Genomic DNA, 15,194 nt, shown 5'->3' with positions numbered 1-15,194 from the left:
TCTATTAGAAATCCGCTCTGCGTCATGTTAGAGTTAGGAAGATTTTTCGAGGATATATTATTACATAAAAATAGTCATAAAATATTAATTATCAATTACAAAAAATAATTATATATTTTGAAATATTACTTAGTGCTTAAGTTTAAGCAATTTCAGAAATATAAATATATATTTCAATATCAAGGAAACCCTTAATATTCGTCTCACATTCTTCCATAATAATTCTGCACATAATAAATTTTTGATAGTCACTTCGTTTTAAGCGGCTTTGTTTCAAAAAATCAATCTTGTCAATTTCTTTCCATTTAATTTTAAAAAAAAGAAGGCTTTACTATGACTATTTACTAGTGTAATCAAAATCAAAATCGTTTAAATGGGTTTTCAACCTACTTAACCTAGAGATTAACAGATTGTGTAGAACTTTATAAAACTAATCATTTAGAATTATTACAGAAATTTTGATAAGTCACTTCAGGTTAAATTATTATCTTACAAAATTATTAACTTGCTTTAATGGAACTTGTAGGCTTTATAAGAAAGAGCTTTAGCCCGCGAAAGACGTGCTGCGAGCTTGCCCACCACTGATGTATAAGCGAAAGAGGTACTCCGGTGGACATTTTGTATTAAATGAAGATATGAAACTCGATAACGAATATTTGACTTTACAATTTATTCAAAAATTGGACTCTGAATCCATGAAGATAACACATGAAATCTCTTTGTTGCAATGCTATATTCGACAAATCAATAATTTTAATATCAAATTCATACTTTTAAGTAAGAGGTTTTGTGAGTGAAAATGTGGTATAATCAATTACGAAATATACTTCCCGTTTAGGTCATACTTGATCAAACTGAAACCACATTTTCCTCAATCCATTTTCATACTTAGTTCCATCAAATGAAAAACATACCCACTTTTCTATTATAGATACAAATTTTTGAAAGAAAATTATTTACCAAAATCTTAGTCGGTATAAATTATTGAGTCAAACTTACTTAAAAAGTAATATCAATAAACAAAGTTTTATATACTCTTTCAGAATATACACAAATAGTTAAAAAATAAACAGGAAAGAAAATAGTTGCAGGCAACTCTCTTACAAGTTTTAAATTGGCAGGCCAATATGTATCTTCCATTGAATGTATCTACAAAAAGAAAGTAAAACAAACTCAAATAAAATTAAAAATTAAAATTCGCAAAATACAGATAAATGCAAAAAAAAGATCTAATGCGACATTGCGTCGTTCGAAATTGAATTTAAATGAAGGGAAAAGTTTTAATTTGGATGTGTTCCAATATTTATGCATATATACATATATGCATGTACATATTTTTATATATAATGAGATACTACATACAAGATTATTTTGGAATTTCTATTTGTAGAAAAAGTTTTGGAAAACAAATATTTATACAAAAAATTATAAAATGATTTTAAGTCAAAACAGAAATTGAGGTTTTGGACAGTAAGGGGAAAAAATTTGACAATATAATATATATAAAAAAATAATTTAATATTTTACATTATGTTAGCCACAAATATTACTAATTGAAAATTGAAAAATACATTCGTTTATCTAAAATTAGCATAAAAAAATTAAGATAAATAAATATAAGGCAGGCCTGTACCCAGAAATTCACTGCGCGAGAGTAGTTGATCGACTGTACATTTGTGGACTTCATGATTCTATCATATTAATTATGCATTAATAATAATTGAAAATAAAAATATGGTCAAGTAGAGCCAATACCCAGCTAATCCAGAGTTATTTAACTTGTATACCTGCCTTGAAAGCTCAAGACCATGCTGTACCAAAAACACGCATATCAAGATAATGCGCTGATATACGTCCAATTCGGAATTCCAAGAACTTTCCGACGGCACCAAATTAAGTTAAGTAGTTGGCATGTCTTATCGTTCAGTAAGAGGCGATGCCTACCACTACATTTGCAGATGTTTGAGTCACATCACTCAAATGAAGTAAAAAACCGAATGAAATAAAAAAAAAACATTCTTCCTGCATAAGTTTGGGTTTACCCACAGCTATCACGACACTGACAACCTCAATTGGTCAGAACAGTTAAAACTGCTACTGAGAATTGTGCCCATAAAATAAAATTAACAATTCTTGAACTAAATATAACTACACATACCTGGCATAGTAGACGAGGCATTCCGTCTTGCAGAAAAATTGGCTTACTCAGGTTTCGAGAATTAGGCTCTTTATAGTTAAATGGAGCTAATACCTCTAGAACAAAATGGAACTACACATGAATGGGAGAGTATACTACATGGTAGAGAACCACACTTTCTTGATGAACCACATTTTCTTGCCAATACACAAGGTAGGGTATACGTGACTCCCCGTTTTGCAGAGATACCGGCTTGCTTAGCTCCAGATTAATAGGTCTATTATTAGAAAATCGAATCAACATGGGAAGAAATATCAGAATACATAACTATTACTGTAAATATGTATATTGTATAACAATTCCAATGACTTAAACATGGTTTATTATGCGTACCTACCTACACACAGATTATAAATAACATAAATACTTGAGAGAATTTAAAATAAAAAATTCACTTCAATCTTATCCTGAAGTAAATTAAATATTTTTGTTTTTTTTTTTGCGATATACGAGTACATTGAAATGGTTTTTATCTTTATTTTTATGTTTTGGTTGTTATTATTCCTTTTCTTGTCTTGTATGAAATTTATTGCTACAACTTTTTCATACACTTTGACTTACGCAGGATAATATATACCGAATAAATAAATAAAAAGTGTAATAAAATGAAATAAAATAACAGAAATTAATCACTTAACTTTGTTTTGTTTAAAGTAAGTTTAGCATATTTGATCCAAGTATTCCTTCCAAGCGCCCAACAAGACTAACAAAACTTTAGCAATAAAAATTTTAGTTCATTCCTTTGAATAAACTACAATTTTGAGCAAAAAAAAAAAAACAAAAATACAAAAACAAAAAAAACAACAACATGAAAACTTATGATTAAGAAAGTTTTTTCTGGTGCCATTCATACATCTCGAATTTTCATTATAGCCATAATTGTTACTGTTCTTCGCTCAAAGAAAAGGACTTGCCTCATAAAATTCATAGCACTAATTTGCCAATGAATCAAATTTTACACCCAACCATCAGCAACTCGGTAGGTCGGCAGCTCGGTGGGTCGGCAGCTCGGCAGCTCGGTAGGTCGGTAACTCGGGAACAGTTGCTAGCTGTGGCAACCACCTTAAAGCAATAAAACAACAAAACATATTTTTTATCCATATTATTTATATACTTATCAAGCCATTATTGTTGCGAATATGTTTCGAATTTCGTGCCGAAAAAAACCAGCACATTTATGAAGATACTCTTAATTCCTTTCCACTATACGCTTTTCCTTATCCTTTTGCTTTCGTTGTTGCTGTTGTTGTTGCTTTATTTATGCAATTCATCGTATTTCTTTCGCACTTAAAAATTAATTTTATATCCTTGCGTATCCTTTCACTAAAAATCTTCATTTTGCATGTTCATGTACCATATCGCAGAACAAAATAACGTGCACAAAGCACTCCATTACTCCATTACCGTGGCCTGTTAGCAGCAGCATATAGCATATAGTATATAGCTGCTACTCGCAACAATGACGGTAAAGGAACTGAACTTTCCCAGGAATAACTACTCGCGTACATCATAAAAATAAAACTCCTGCTAAAGTTGCTGCTCTTAACTTAGTTCATATTTTCTCAACACACCATGGCGGCACACTATGGCAGTAAATATAATTATGTCGGGGAAAATCCGATCCTTGCAGGATTAATTAGTGTGCATTATGAGACATACTGACGACATGCGATTCCAAAAACGCAGATACGGGAGTGAAGAGTGAGTGCTGAAGGTTGAAGGAGTGCTTAAATAAAAGTGGTGAAGAAGGTTTTATTTCGTATTTCTTATGTTCTTTGCGTAATGAAACGTGTACATTACGTGTAAAAAATTAAGAACATTTTTGCTAATTAAGAATCCATGTTTGAAAATGTTTTATCCTTTTTTATGGTATCAGGATGTATATAGTGCATTTGCTCGAGTGTATGAATACAAGTTGTGGTTATGGTTTTCTCTACATGAATACGTAATAGAAATTATATAATGAAAATTGTTCATATAAACAAATATACATATATACAAAAGCAAATTAAATGCATTGGAGATTTATAATATTAAATACAAAAGAGTTTTTCATTTATATAGCAAAAAATAAATAATTCCTAAATATGTGTTTTAAATATCAACAAAATATTTCCTGTTAAAGTAAACTTAAATATTAAAATAGTTTATTAATATTTACATTATAAATAATACTACATTTTAAAGTAAATTTATTAATTAAAATAAATTATATATGTATACTAGTACAAATATAAATATTATTTGTTAAAGTAAAATAATTATTATTTAATATTTATTATTGTGCATGTAGCGATAACTTTCTGTACAAAATGAATATATATATAGATATAGAATATACATATATATATACGGCCTTATTCATAAAAATTTCTTAAAATGCTTTTTAAATACATTTTAGTTAAAATGTATTTTAACTTTATAATGGCCTTATAATGCACATTATTCATAAACGTATTATAAACCTTTGATAACTATAATACAAATGTTAATAACATTACTGTTAAACACACAACATTTTACAACACTGTGAGAAATATGAATTAATGCAGCACAAAAATAAAAATTAAAAGATTTGTTTATGATTAATAAATCGTTATTTAATTTGCAATTTCATTAAAAGTTTTTTTTCAATAAATGTTTTTAATATAATATAACCAATCACATTTGGAAAATTTTTTATGCGTTTGAAGCTTTTCAAACGCTTTTCAAACGCATCCCCTTCTATCAATGATTCTGGCATTTAAATCACAGTCGCGGCATGTTTTGCAAGAGCCCTAGCTACTCTAACGCAAATGCGACTGACTGTAGCCTGGTTAAGGCCGTGTAAATCACCTGCATCGTCTTGTACCTTTTAGATTAAAAGCTTTTAGTGTGTAATAGTATTTGAAAAAGACTAGTTACTTCTCTGCGACTCCAACATCGCAAAGCTACTAGAACTTGTAATCTTGCGGAAGTTCCAGCGCCTCTACTATCAAACTCTATGTTCTGTTTCACCAAGTCAATTATTTTTTCTACGCCCTTTTTTGAAAATCGGTACCTCAGTTGAAATTCATCATCCCGCAGCATAATCGGATCTCCACGTTGTTTATATATTTTTAAGTGGCGACAATTTTTTTTGGCTATTCCATTTAAAAAATCTACACAATAATTTCGTTTTTAATTATATAAAAAAATAAAAAAATTATATAATTATATAAAATTATATAAAAAATTAAATTAAATACTCACCAATTTCTTTAATTATGCTTATGGCATCCATATTTAATTGTAATTCACCCAATAAAAATTACTACACAATCAAAAATTGTGCTTAAAATGTTGTTATAGAAGGTATAAACCTATTATAAATTTTGACATATTTTAACACCATTTTAACAGCATTTTAACTTTAAAATACGTTTATGAATACAGTTTTATAAATGCTTTATAACACTGTTAAATAACGTTTATGAATAACATTTTCGATAAAATGTATTACAAACCTACTATAACTTTGTATGAATAAGGCCGTTAATCTTCAATGATATAATCTTCTAAAGCACAAAAGTATGGTTAATTAAAAATCATTAGTGCCTCTCATTAAATTAACTGGTCTGTAATGTAAACATACTATAAGAGTACATTACTCAAACTTGAGTAACTTTTATTTAAAAGTTACTCAAGAAAATCACTTGTGGAAGCAGTGTAAGCAAGGTATATATATAAATTATTTATTATTATTAAAATCAAATTTGAATATGGCAATTCCATTATCAAGTGTCATTTAATGACTGAGCGAAATATGTCAAGTGAACATATGAAATTTAACGAAGAATATAAGCGCGACGAACATTTTGAACTTTTTGCTTCCAAAAAGATTTGAAAAGGCAAAGTCGAAGTCGATAGAAAAAAAGTAAATTAAAAACTTTGGTGCCAAATAGTTCATATTTTTGAACTTTTTTTTTTTATTGAAGTCGTAAGATCCGGCATTGTGTCGAAAATAAAGTAATTTTGTTAAAAAAATTCATATTAAATCGATTAAAAAACAATAAAATGGATGCACTTGTGGGAGTATCAAAAATTAGAGTCGACGAGGTAAGCTCAATTTTGTTTAATAGCCAAAGTGATAGCGACGCCATTATGTTTGCACCAATAAATCCCGTTTATATGCGCATAATTTTGTTTTGGTACTTGCGGCACAATTTTTCTAATATTCATTTTGTTATTGTATAAAAACGAATATAAAAAATAAAAGAAATGACTAAAGTAGAATTTATATATTGTTTTACAGAATGATGCAGAAAAGTACAACAGAACTAAACAGGTTCAACCAGCCGCTGAAAAAATGAAGCGCGCTGCTTTAGGTGATCTGCAAAATCGTGCAGTATTGCGCCCCAATTCTGGAAAGGATGCTGTACAAAAAAGGTGCGTTATACTTTAAATAATTACATTTATTTTATATAGAGTATTAATATTTTAATTATTTCAATTTAATTCAAGCAGTACTACAAATGCTAAGCTGCAGGCTGCCCTACGCGGCACCAAAGCACGTGTTGATAGTCGTTGGAAGAAAACTACAGCCAGTTCTACAAACAACGCAGCTGAGTTGGAAAACAATGTTATAGACCAACGAAAAGTTGTAACCCGTTTAAATTCTGTACGCTTGGGTATCAATGTGCCTGCAGAGCAAAAAGTCAAGACGTTGTCCACAAAAGCGGTAGAAAATAAACAACAAAAGTTGGAAGGTATTGACACATACTTTTTTAATCCTGAAGTATTCTTATACATTTAATTTTAGTTGCCAAAATAAAAACAACGGATGTTGAAAAAACCCAAACAGTTTCCATTGTGCCTAGATTACGTGGAGAAGATAGTCAGTTATCGCAAATATCACTGAATAAAATAAAAGCAGCCATTTTATGTGATGCTAACAAAGGAAAATGTAAACCAACAGCTATAGTTCACGCCCAACAAACACATAAACTTATAGAAACTGTTTCTGTTGGTACCACAGCCAGACAAAGCTCAATAACCAGCAACATTACTTCGCGATACTACGAGTTATTTAAACCTTTCTTACATTCTACCAAAATAATAAGTGTCATCGAAGACATTGATGCGACGGATGCAAATATATTAATACTAGTATCAAATTATGTTAACGAAATTTATGATTATCTGTACAGTTTGGAAGACAGTTTCGTTATAACTGAAAATCATCTTGGAAATCAACAGGACGTTACTCCAAATATGCGTGCTGTACTTGTAGATTGGATAAACGAAGTTCATTTGCAATTCCACCTGGTACCTGAGACATTTCAAATGGCAGTAACTATTATTGATCGATATTTACAAGAAGTTAATGATACAAAACGTTCAGAGTTACAACTTGTAGGAGTAACAGCTTTGTTCCTTGCTACCAAGTATGAGGAAATCTTTCCATCTTCTCTAGTAGATTTTATATACATCACCGATAATACGTACACAGCTAAACAGATTCTACAAATGGAAAGAAAAATGTTCAAAACAATCAATTGCAATTTATCGCGACCATTGCCAATACATTTTTTGCGTCGGCTTTCAAAAGCAGCTAAAGCTACAGATAGACATCATACAATGTCTAAGTACTTTCTCGAACTAGTTTTAGTTGATTATAATATGGCAGCGTATAAGCCATCTAAGGTATGTCAAATATTTTTTAATAATCTGAACCAAATTTAAATATTTCTTTTCTAGGTTGCTGCAGCCTCGGTATTTTTAGTACTACATTTGCTCAACGGAAATGCAAATGCAGCAACTGGTTTTAATGACGCACATTGGACTCCAACTTTACGTCATTACTCACGCTATAGTGCAACTGATTTGCGTCCAATAACTATGAAGATCGCTGCTATAGCAAGAAATGCTCCGAACGCTAAATTAAAAGCTGTTTACTCTAAATATCAATTATCAAAGTTCGATAAAATTTCGCTTCGTTCCGAGCTCTACGGTGCACTAATGGACTCTATCATTAATAGCAAGGAATAGTTTTCCGTAACTAATATATATTTTTCAGCACAAATTGTTATATTTTTTAATTTACATTTATCTCGCCTTATATCTTGCATAGTTATTGCGTTGTTATATTGTTTTATTTTAATATAAATTTAGTTTAAAATTAAGAACCATGAAAATGAGTGGCAATATTATGTTTTGTTTGTTGAATTTAAAATGCATGATTTATACTTGCTTATTCCAAAACCTCACATTAATTATACACAAATTTTTAAACAAATTTTTAGTTAAACTATTGACTGTTGTTATATCTGAATAGTGTAAAAATTATATATTTTCTCTTGCAATTTTTGAATACCAAATATGCTACGTTTAACTTAACTATTTGAAACAAATAAATTTATAATTTTTACTACTAATTTTAGTTAATATTTTAAGTTTGAAAACTAAATGTATTTTTATTAATATTAGTGATAGTTTTTATTAATTAAGATTTTAGTGTTTTAGAAATTTCAAATAAAAGCCAATAAAACAATGATTTTGTTTTCAATTCCTCTCAACGTAAGGAATTGATATTCTGTAAGGTCTAACCTTATAGATCTGTCAAGAAATATTTTAAATATATGGTATATTAATAACCTAATCAGCATATATTATTTAAATAGTTTATTTATTTTTATAAACAGCACGGAACTGAAATGGTCTCACTTATTAATAACCCTGCATGTGTTCTAATTAAGTACATTACTACCTTGCATTTCCTTTGTCAGTATTACCCGTACTTATTACACATTATTTATTTAATATTTATAGAATAGAAAGAAAGAAACCATGACTTAACTTACTTCCATAATAACAACATTTCCAGTTGATTATCGGAGTAAACTTAACTAAGTAAAACTAGATATTTACATCGTTAGCTATTTTACATTGTAAAATAAAGTCATAAGTTTATTTGTTAAAATTTTTTATATAATATATCCCCACTAGATCTCTCATTGTATGTTTCTGAGCTGAGCTAAGCATAGACGGTATGCGTTGGTAAGTAGAGTGAAAGGGTTGTTTACTTCGCAATTGACTTGAGTGACAATAATAAATTCAGTTAATGATGGAGAGAACTTTTTTATACTTTAATTGAATATATAATATATAGTACAATATATAATAATTAATTAATTAGTTAATATAAATCATATAAAAACAATAGATTATTATTTTGTATTTAAATTCAAAATTGTTTTTTTTCTTAATTGTAGATATTTTGCATTTAAACACTCAACGTCAGACCGAAGAAACCACTGCAGAGGACTTGAGGATTTCAGAACATAAGAGCAATTACTATAGGATTATCGAGATTGTGACATTGCAAATCTGTCCAAATATATGTGAAGCTGTTGAAAGTGGTCGTCTGAGAGAGCCGATGACACGACTATTTTTGTCACTAGACACGAATACTACTACTACTTTGTACGACAAGAAATTTGTGTTACTTATTAAAAAGTCAACTAATATGTATTTGTTATAATTTATTAATTTATGCACCAAAAAATTTCAAAAATTATGAACAACTTGAATATATTATAACATTCGTTTTTTATAAAGAATATAAGTATGTCCTCGCAAATATATTGGGCCTTTAACGTGATATGTTGATATAACTTAATAAGTGTGTGACATTCTATTAATTAACAGTTTTAATTTTCGTTAATCTATAAAAATTAATTGTATTTATATATATTTATATATCAATAAAGTAATAAAAATGCCAGATCACCGGCTGCCCAAAATTCGTCGTAAAACACCTACTCCAATCCAGATCGCAGTTCTTTGCTCAATAGGATGCACTTGCTGAGGAATACAGCAGTTCCCCTTATCCTACTGAAACAACTTTGTGGCGTCAATGGCAAACACAAATACTCCAAAATATTGACCTCAGCTCGAGAACCCAATTTGAAAGACAAGACTTTAAGACTTTTTACAAGACTTTAAGTAATATTCAATAATGAAACTAAATTCTTAATAATTCTTAATAATTAAATTCTTAATATAAACTATTGTTTTTAATAGAGAGGTGTTTTGAACCGTAGTAAATAACAGCAAAATAATTTTATTATTTATTAATTAATTTAATTTTTGGCTAACCATACAGCTGTTTCCAGTATTGCCAAATACTCATCATCAGTGGTCTTAGAATTATTTCTTATATTTAATTATTCGTTAATAATTTTTTGAGGTTACAAGTACCAAGGGTTGAACTCATGCCCTGCCAATTTGAGGCTTAGAGTCAGCATGCATCAGCCAACTAACCCAAAGCCGTACTTGATTTGTATGTTCGAACTTGGAGTTTTGCTAATTTGCTGTGAAAGCAAAACGAAATCGTAAACCAGCTGTAGAATAATTTAATTAATTAATTGTAATTATTTTTAGTATTCTTTCTCGTGTATAGAACAGGTTCTCTAAAAACGCAATACTCAGGCAAAACTGAAAAGTTGATTTATTTATGTTGAGGCTAATTCATTCAATGCACTTGAGCATTTTTACTCTCTATATACTGCGAGTTTCCTTCATAACCCCTCTCTACACGTTGACTGAATTATTGTTTATCACTTTATCAGACCAAGCAATAACTAACCTCACATTTGCATACCTTACAGAGGAGCCTGTAACCATTCTGAGATTCTATAGAGCGGTGTTACTAAGCCTGTCAGTTTTTGTAAATAGTTTCTGGACTCTATCATTTATGTATTTTTAATTGGGTCAATCTTAAGGTCGCTGAGGATGTCATTCGTGGCACCGTGGATGTAACATAGCACCTTGAAAAGTCTTCTCAGAGCCGTTTTGACATATATTTTTTTTTTTATAATATACGTAAAAGTCGGAACAGTAAGCATATGTGAATTTAAAAACATCGAGTGTGCATTTTAAAATTAGTTTTTTTTTTTCAAATCTACTGTCATTCATTAAAAACATAAAATCAAATAATCAATAAATTCGTTCAATATAAAGTATTCAGTTGTGAGAGATTTTACAATGGGACGAGCACGGGAACTAAACAGGAAAAGCGTAATATTTATACTTTATTAATTGTTTTTATTATATATTATCAACTCATATAAAACAAACATTCACCTAAAATAGGTGTTGATTTGACTTTTTATTTGTATCATGAGGCGTTTTCGGTGGCTCGCAAGTGTGGTACAAAATGCATGCTGGCCTATATTGGCTACGTAAGACATTGGCATCACTGGTGCAATCTGTCAAGTGTTATGTTTTGGCAAATAGCAAATTTCCAATGAAGGTTCATAATAGTTCGTTTATTCCGCGTTGGTAACACTTTTATTTTTATTGGCTGATGTGTTGGACAGTATAGACCAGTAACTTGCTATTTTTTGCTATACTTGGGACCCACCGAAATGACGTATAATTAAGTTCATTTCGTTTGATTTTTTTTTTATATGGTAAAATTTATTTTTTCCTGCTACATTTTGTGGTCCAAGGACTACTGTTAATAGATGTCTGGTGATATTCGGAACGGCTGTGTGGTCAGCCCAGAGATTCACTCATAAAATTTTTTTTTGATTTTTAAAATTACTTTAATATTAACGCCTTTTCTATTTAAAGTGGATTTATTTATTATAAGACATAAAATTTGTTCTTATTCTCACTTGGAGTTTTGGCCATTTTTTTTGTTAATGTTTATACATAATTTTTTTGTTATATTAGAAAGAAATCATAAGCGACAACCATAGAGATATTGAATAAAATAAAAATATTTCTTGATTCTAAATTTTATTACTATATTTTTTTATAATAGCTTATATTATTAATTTGTTTTTATTCATTCAATATTATCCATTTCTATGAATTCATTTAAATATATTAACGAATTAATTTTTATGCAAATTGAATACGAATGAAGCAATTCCTTGAAATACTCTACAGTTTTATAGTTATTGCAATCGCAACTTATTACCAACTGTCAATACAAATAAAGCGAAGTATGTCATTTAAACACAAAATATTTAACGAAGAATATAAGCGCGGCGAACATTTTGAACTATTTGCTTCAAAAAAATATTTGCAACGGCGGAGTGAGCATCGATAGGGGTGCATATGTTTTTAGTTTTAACATTTACTTTCAGTTTTATATAATCTATACTAGTTTTGGTGATAAAAAACTTTGTCTAACATTACATATTAATTTGATTAAAAAACAATATAATGGATGCACTTGTAGGAATATCAAAAATTACAGTCGACGAGGTAAGCGCAATTTTGTTTAATAGCCAAAGTGATAGCGACGCCATTATGTTTGCACCTATAAATCCCGTTTATATGCGCATAATTTTGTTTTGGTACTTGCGGCACAATTTTTACAATATTCATTTCGTTATTGTGTAATAAGAAATAATAAATAAAAATATAAAAAGAAATATCTAAAGTAGAATTTATATATTGTTTTACAGAATGATGCAGAAAAGTACAACAGAACTAAAAAGGTTCAACCAGCCGCTGAAAAAATGAAGCGCGCTGCTTTAGGTGATCTGCAGAATCGTGCAGTATTGCGCCCCATTTCTGGGAAGGATGCTGTACAAAAAAGGTGCGTTATACTTCAAATAATTTCATTTATTTTATATGGAGTATAAATATTTTAATTATTTTAATTTAATTCAAGCAATACTACAAATGCTAAGCTGCAGGCTGCCCTACGCGGCACCAAAGCACGTGTTGATAGTCGTTGGAAGAAAACTACAGCCAGTTCTACAAACAACGCAGCTGAGTTGGAAAGCAATACTATAGACCAACGAAAAGTTATAACCCGTTCAAATTCTGTACGTTTGGGTATCAATGTGCCTGCAGAGCAAAAAGTCAAGACGTTGGCAACAAAAGCGGTAGAAAATAAACAACAAAAGTTGGAAGGTATTGACACACACTTTTTTAATCCTGAAGTATTCTTACACATTTAATTTTAGTTGCCAAAATAAAAACAACGGATGTTGAAAAAACCCAAACAGTTTCCATTGTGCCTAGATTACGTGGAGAAGATAGTCAGTTATCGCAAATATCACTGAATAAAATGAAATCAACTATTTTGCGTGATACAAACAAAGTAATAAACCAAAATAGCAAGCCAACAGCTATAGTACAAGCACAGCAAACAAATGGAGATGTGGGAAGTGTTGCTGTTGAGACCACAACAAAACAAGCACGAGGAAATGAAAAGATTGCTTCACGACACTGTGCATTACTTAAACCTCTATCGCATTCCAGCAAACTGATTAGTGCCATCGAAGATATAGATGCAAACGATGCAAATACATTAATACTTATTTCTGATTATGTTAACGAAATTTATGATTATCTGTACTCTCTGGAGGACAAATTGGCTATTACCGAAAATCATCTTGAAGGTCAAAAGGAAGTCTTTCCAAAAATGCGTGCAATACTTATGGATTGGATAAATGAAGTACATTATCAAATACATCTAATATCTGAAACATTTCAAATGACGGTAGCTATCATTGATCGTTATTTGCAAAATGTTAAGGATACAAAACGTTCAGAGTTACAACTTGTAGGAGTAACAGCTTTGTTTATTGCTACCAAGTTTGAAGAATTGTATCCTCCTCCTTTAAGTGATTTGATATACACTACCGATAATACGTACACAGCTAAACAGATTTTACAAATGGAGTTAAAAATCTTTCAAGCAATCAACTGCGATTTATCGCGACCATTGCCAATACATTTTTTGCGTCGATTTTCAAAAGCAGCCAAAGCTGAAGATAGACATCATACAATGTCCAAGTACTTTCTAGAACTAGTTTTAGTTGATTATAATATGGCAGCGTATAAGCCATCTCAGGTATGCTTTTTTTTTTTAAATAATCTGGACTTAAATTAATTGAGCGCTTTTGTAGGTTGCTGCAGCCTCGTTATTCTTAGCACTACATTTACTCAACGGAAATGCAAGAGCAGCAACTGGCTTTAATGACGCACATTGGACTCCAACTTTACGTCATTACTCACGCTATAGTGCAACTGATTTACGTCCAATAACTATGAAGATCGCTGCTATAGCAAGAAATGCTCCGAACGCTAAGTTAAAAGCTGTTTACTCTAAATATCAATCGACAAAGTTCGATAAAATTTCGCTTCGTTCCGAGCTCTACGGTGCACTGATGGACTCTATAATTAATAGCAAGAAATAGTTTTCCAAAACTTATTTATTTTTAAGTTATTTTAATATTTAATTTTAGCAAAATTTGTTAATTTATTTTTTTATGTACTGTATTTCGTACTATATTTTGCATGGTTTTTGCTTTGTTATATTGTGTTAATATTTTTTTTGATTCCAATACTAAAAAGGACGACACATGTAAAGCCTTAAATAATGTAGTGTTTAATGGACATTAAAATGCAATACTTATTGGTACTTGTTGCAGAGTTTTCTATTAATTGTTAACAAATTCTAAATGCCAAGATTAGTCTAAACACAAGTAATATTAAGTATACAATTACTGACAACTGTCAAATTTGTGTAATATAAAAATTATATTTTATACATTTTAATTTGCGCTTTAAATATAATTCAATATTTCATACTAATTACAATTTTTTACACAAATGAATGATGTGTTTTATACTATAAAAGCTTATAATTATAATATATTTATATCAGTGTTTGTGATAACGCTTAATTTAGTTAAAATTTTTATATTTTAGTAATTTAATAATTTTAAATAAAGGTTAATAAAGATGACTTGATTTTTTTAAATTTCTTGTGCAATGAGAAATTATAATGATTTGTGATAGCGATCTTAAGTATCGAACATTCTAAACATTTTAAATATACTCATTTGACTTACAAATGTTAGGTTACTTAAAAATTCACTTTTATCCCTTATATATATATATACCGAGAGTAATAGATATGCTATCATCCTTAGTGTATAAAAAAAATATTCTTCAAGTTTTAACCAATATTTTTGATACTTTATATTTATTTATTGATCATCTT

At 29.6% G+C, this 15,194-nt stretch overlaps 2 protein-coding genes across 3 annotated transcripts; both read left to right on the top strand.

Annotated features, from left to right (window-relative positions):
* The first annotated feature begins 5,957 nt into the window (after window positions 1-5,957).
* Window positions 5,958-8,442, top strand: LOC119673815 (G2/mitotic-specific cyclin-B-like). 2 transcript variants are annotated; one of them, XM_038084878.1, is made up of 5 exons: window positions 5,958-6,274; window positions 6,471-6,604; window positions 6,680-6,924; window positions 6,978-7,861; window positions 7,916-8,442. In XM_038084878.1, the coding sequence occupies exons 1-5, from the start codon at window positions 6,233-6,235 to the stop codon at window positions 8,204-8,206; spliced, it is 1,596 nt and encodes a 531-aa protein (XP_037940806.1). In that variant the 5' UTR covers window positions 5,958-6,232; the 3' UTR covers window positions 8,207-8,442. The 2 variants fall into 2 exon arrangements, with proteins under 2 accessions (XP_037940806.1, XP_037940807.1); XM_038084879.1 differs by having other exon boundaries at window positions 6,683-6,924; window positions 7,916-8,206.
* A 3,635-nt stretch (window positions 8,443-12,077) lies between these two features.
* On the top strand, window positions 12,078-14,507 carry LOC119673814 (G2/mitotic-specific cyclin-B-like; the record flags this gene model as incomplete). Its single annotated transcript, XM_038084877.1, is given in 5 exon segments — window positions 12,078-12,436; window positions 12,640-12,773; window positions 12,849-13,093; window positions 13,147-14,039; window positions 14,095-14,507. Coding segments are annotated over 5 exon segments (1,605 nt in total). The 5' UTR covers window positions 12,078-12,394.
* Window positions 14,508-15,194: the final 687 nt, after the last annotated feature.

Source organism: Teleopsis dalmanni, chromosome 2 (genome assembly GCF_002237135.1).
Source record: "Teleopsis dalmanni isolate 2A chromosome 2, ASM223713v2, whole genome shotgun sequence".
NCBI classification, from domain to species: domain Eukaryota; kingdom Metazoa; phylum Arthropoda; class Insecta; order Diptera; family Diopsidae; genus Teleopsis; species Teleopsis dalmanni.
The sequence above is the reverse complement of the archived record's forward strand: the minus strand, read 5'-3'. Positions and strand labels throughout refer to the sequence as shown.

Excerpts from the sequence above, each read along its gene's own strand:
- LOC119673815 (XM_038084878.1), top strand. The coding sequence starts at position 6,233 with ATGGATGCACTTGTGGGAGTATCAAAAATTAGAGTCGACGAG. Across the intron at positions 6,925-6,977 it reads TAAACAACAAAAGTTGGAAG|TTGCCAAAATAAAAACAACG; the intron begins GTATTGACACAT and ends ATTTAATTTTAG. Across the intron at positions 7,862-7,915 it reads CAGCGTATAAGCCATCTAAG|GTTGCTGCAGCCTCGGTATT; the intron begins GTATGTCAAATA and ends TTTCTTTTCTAG.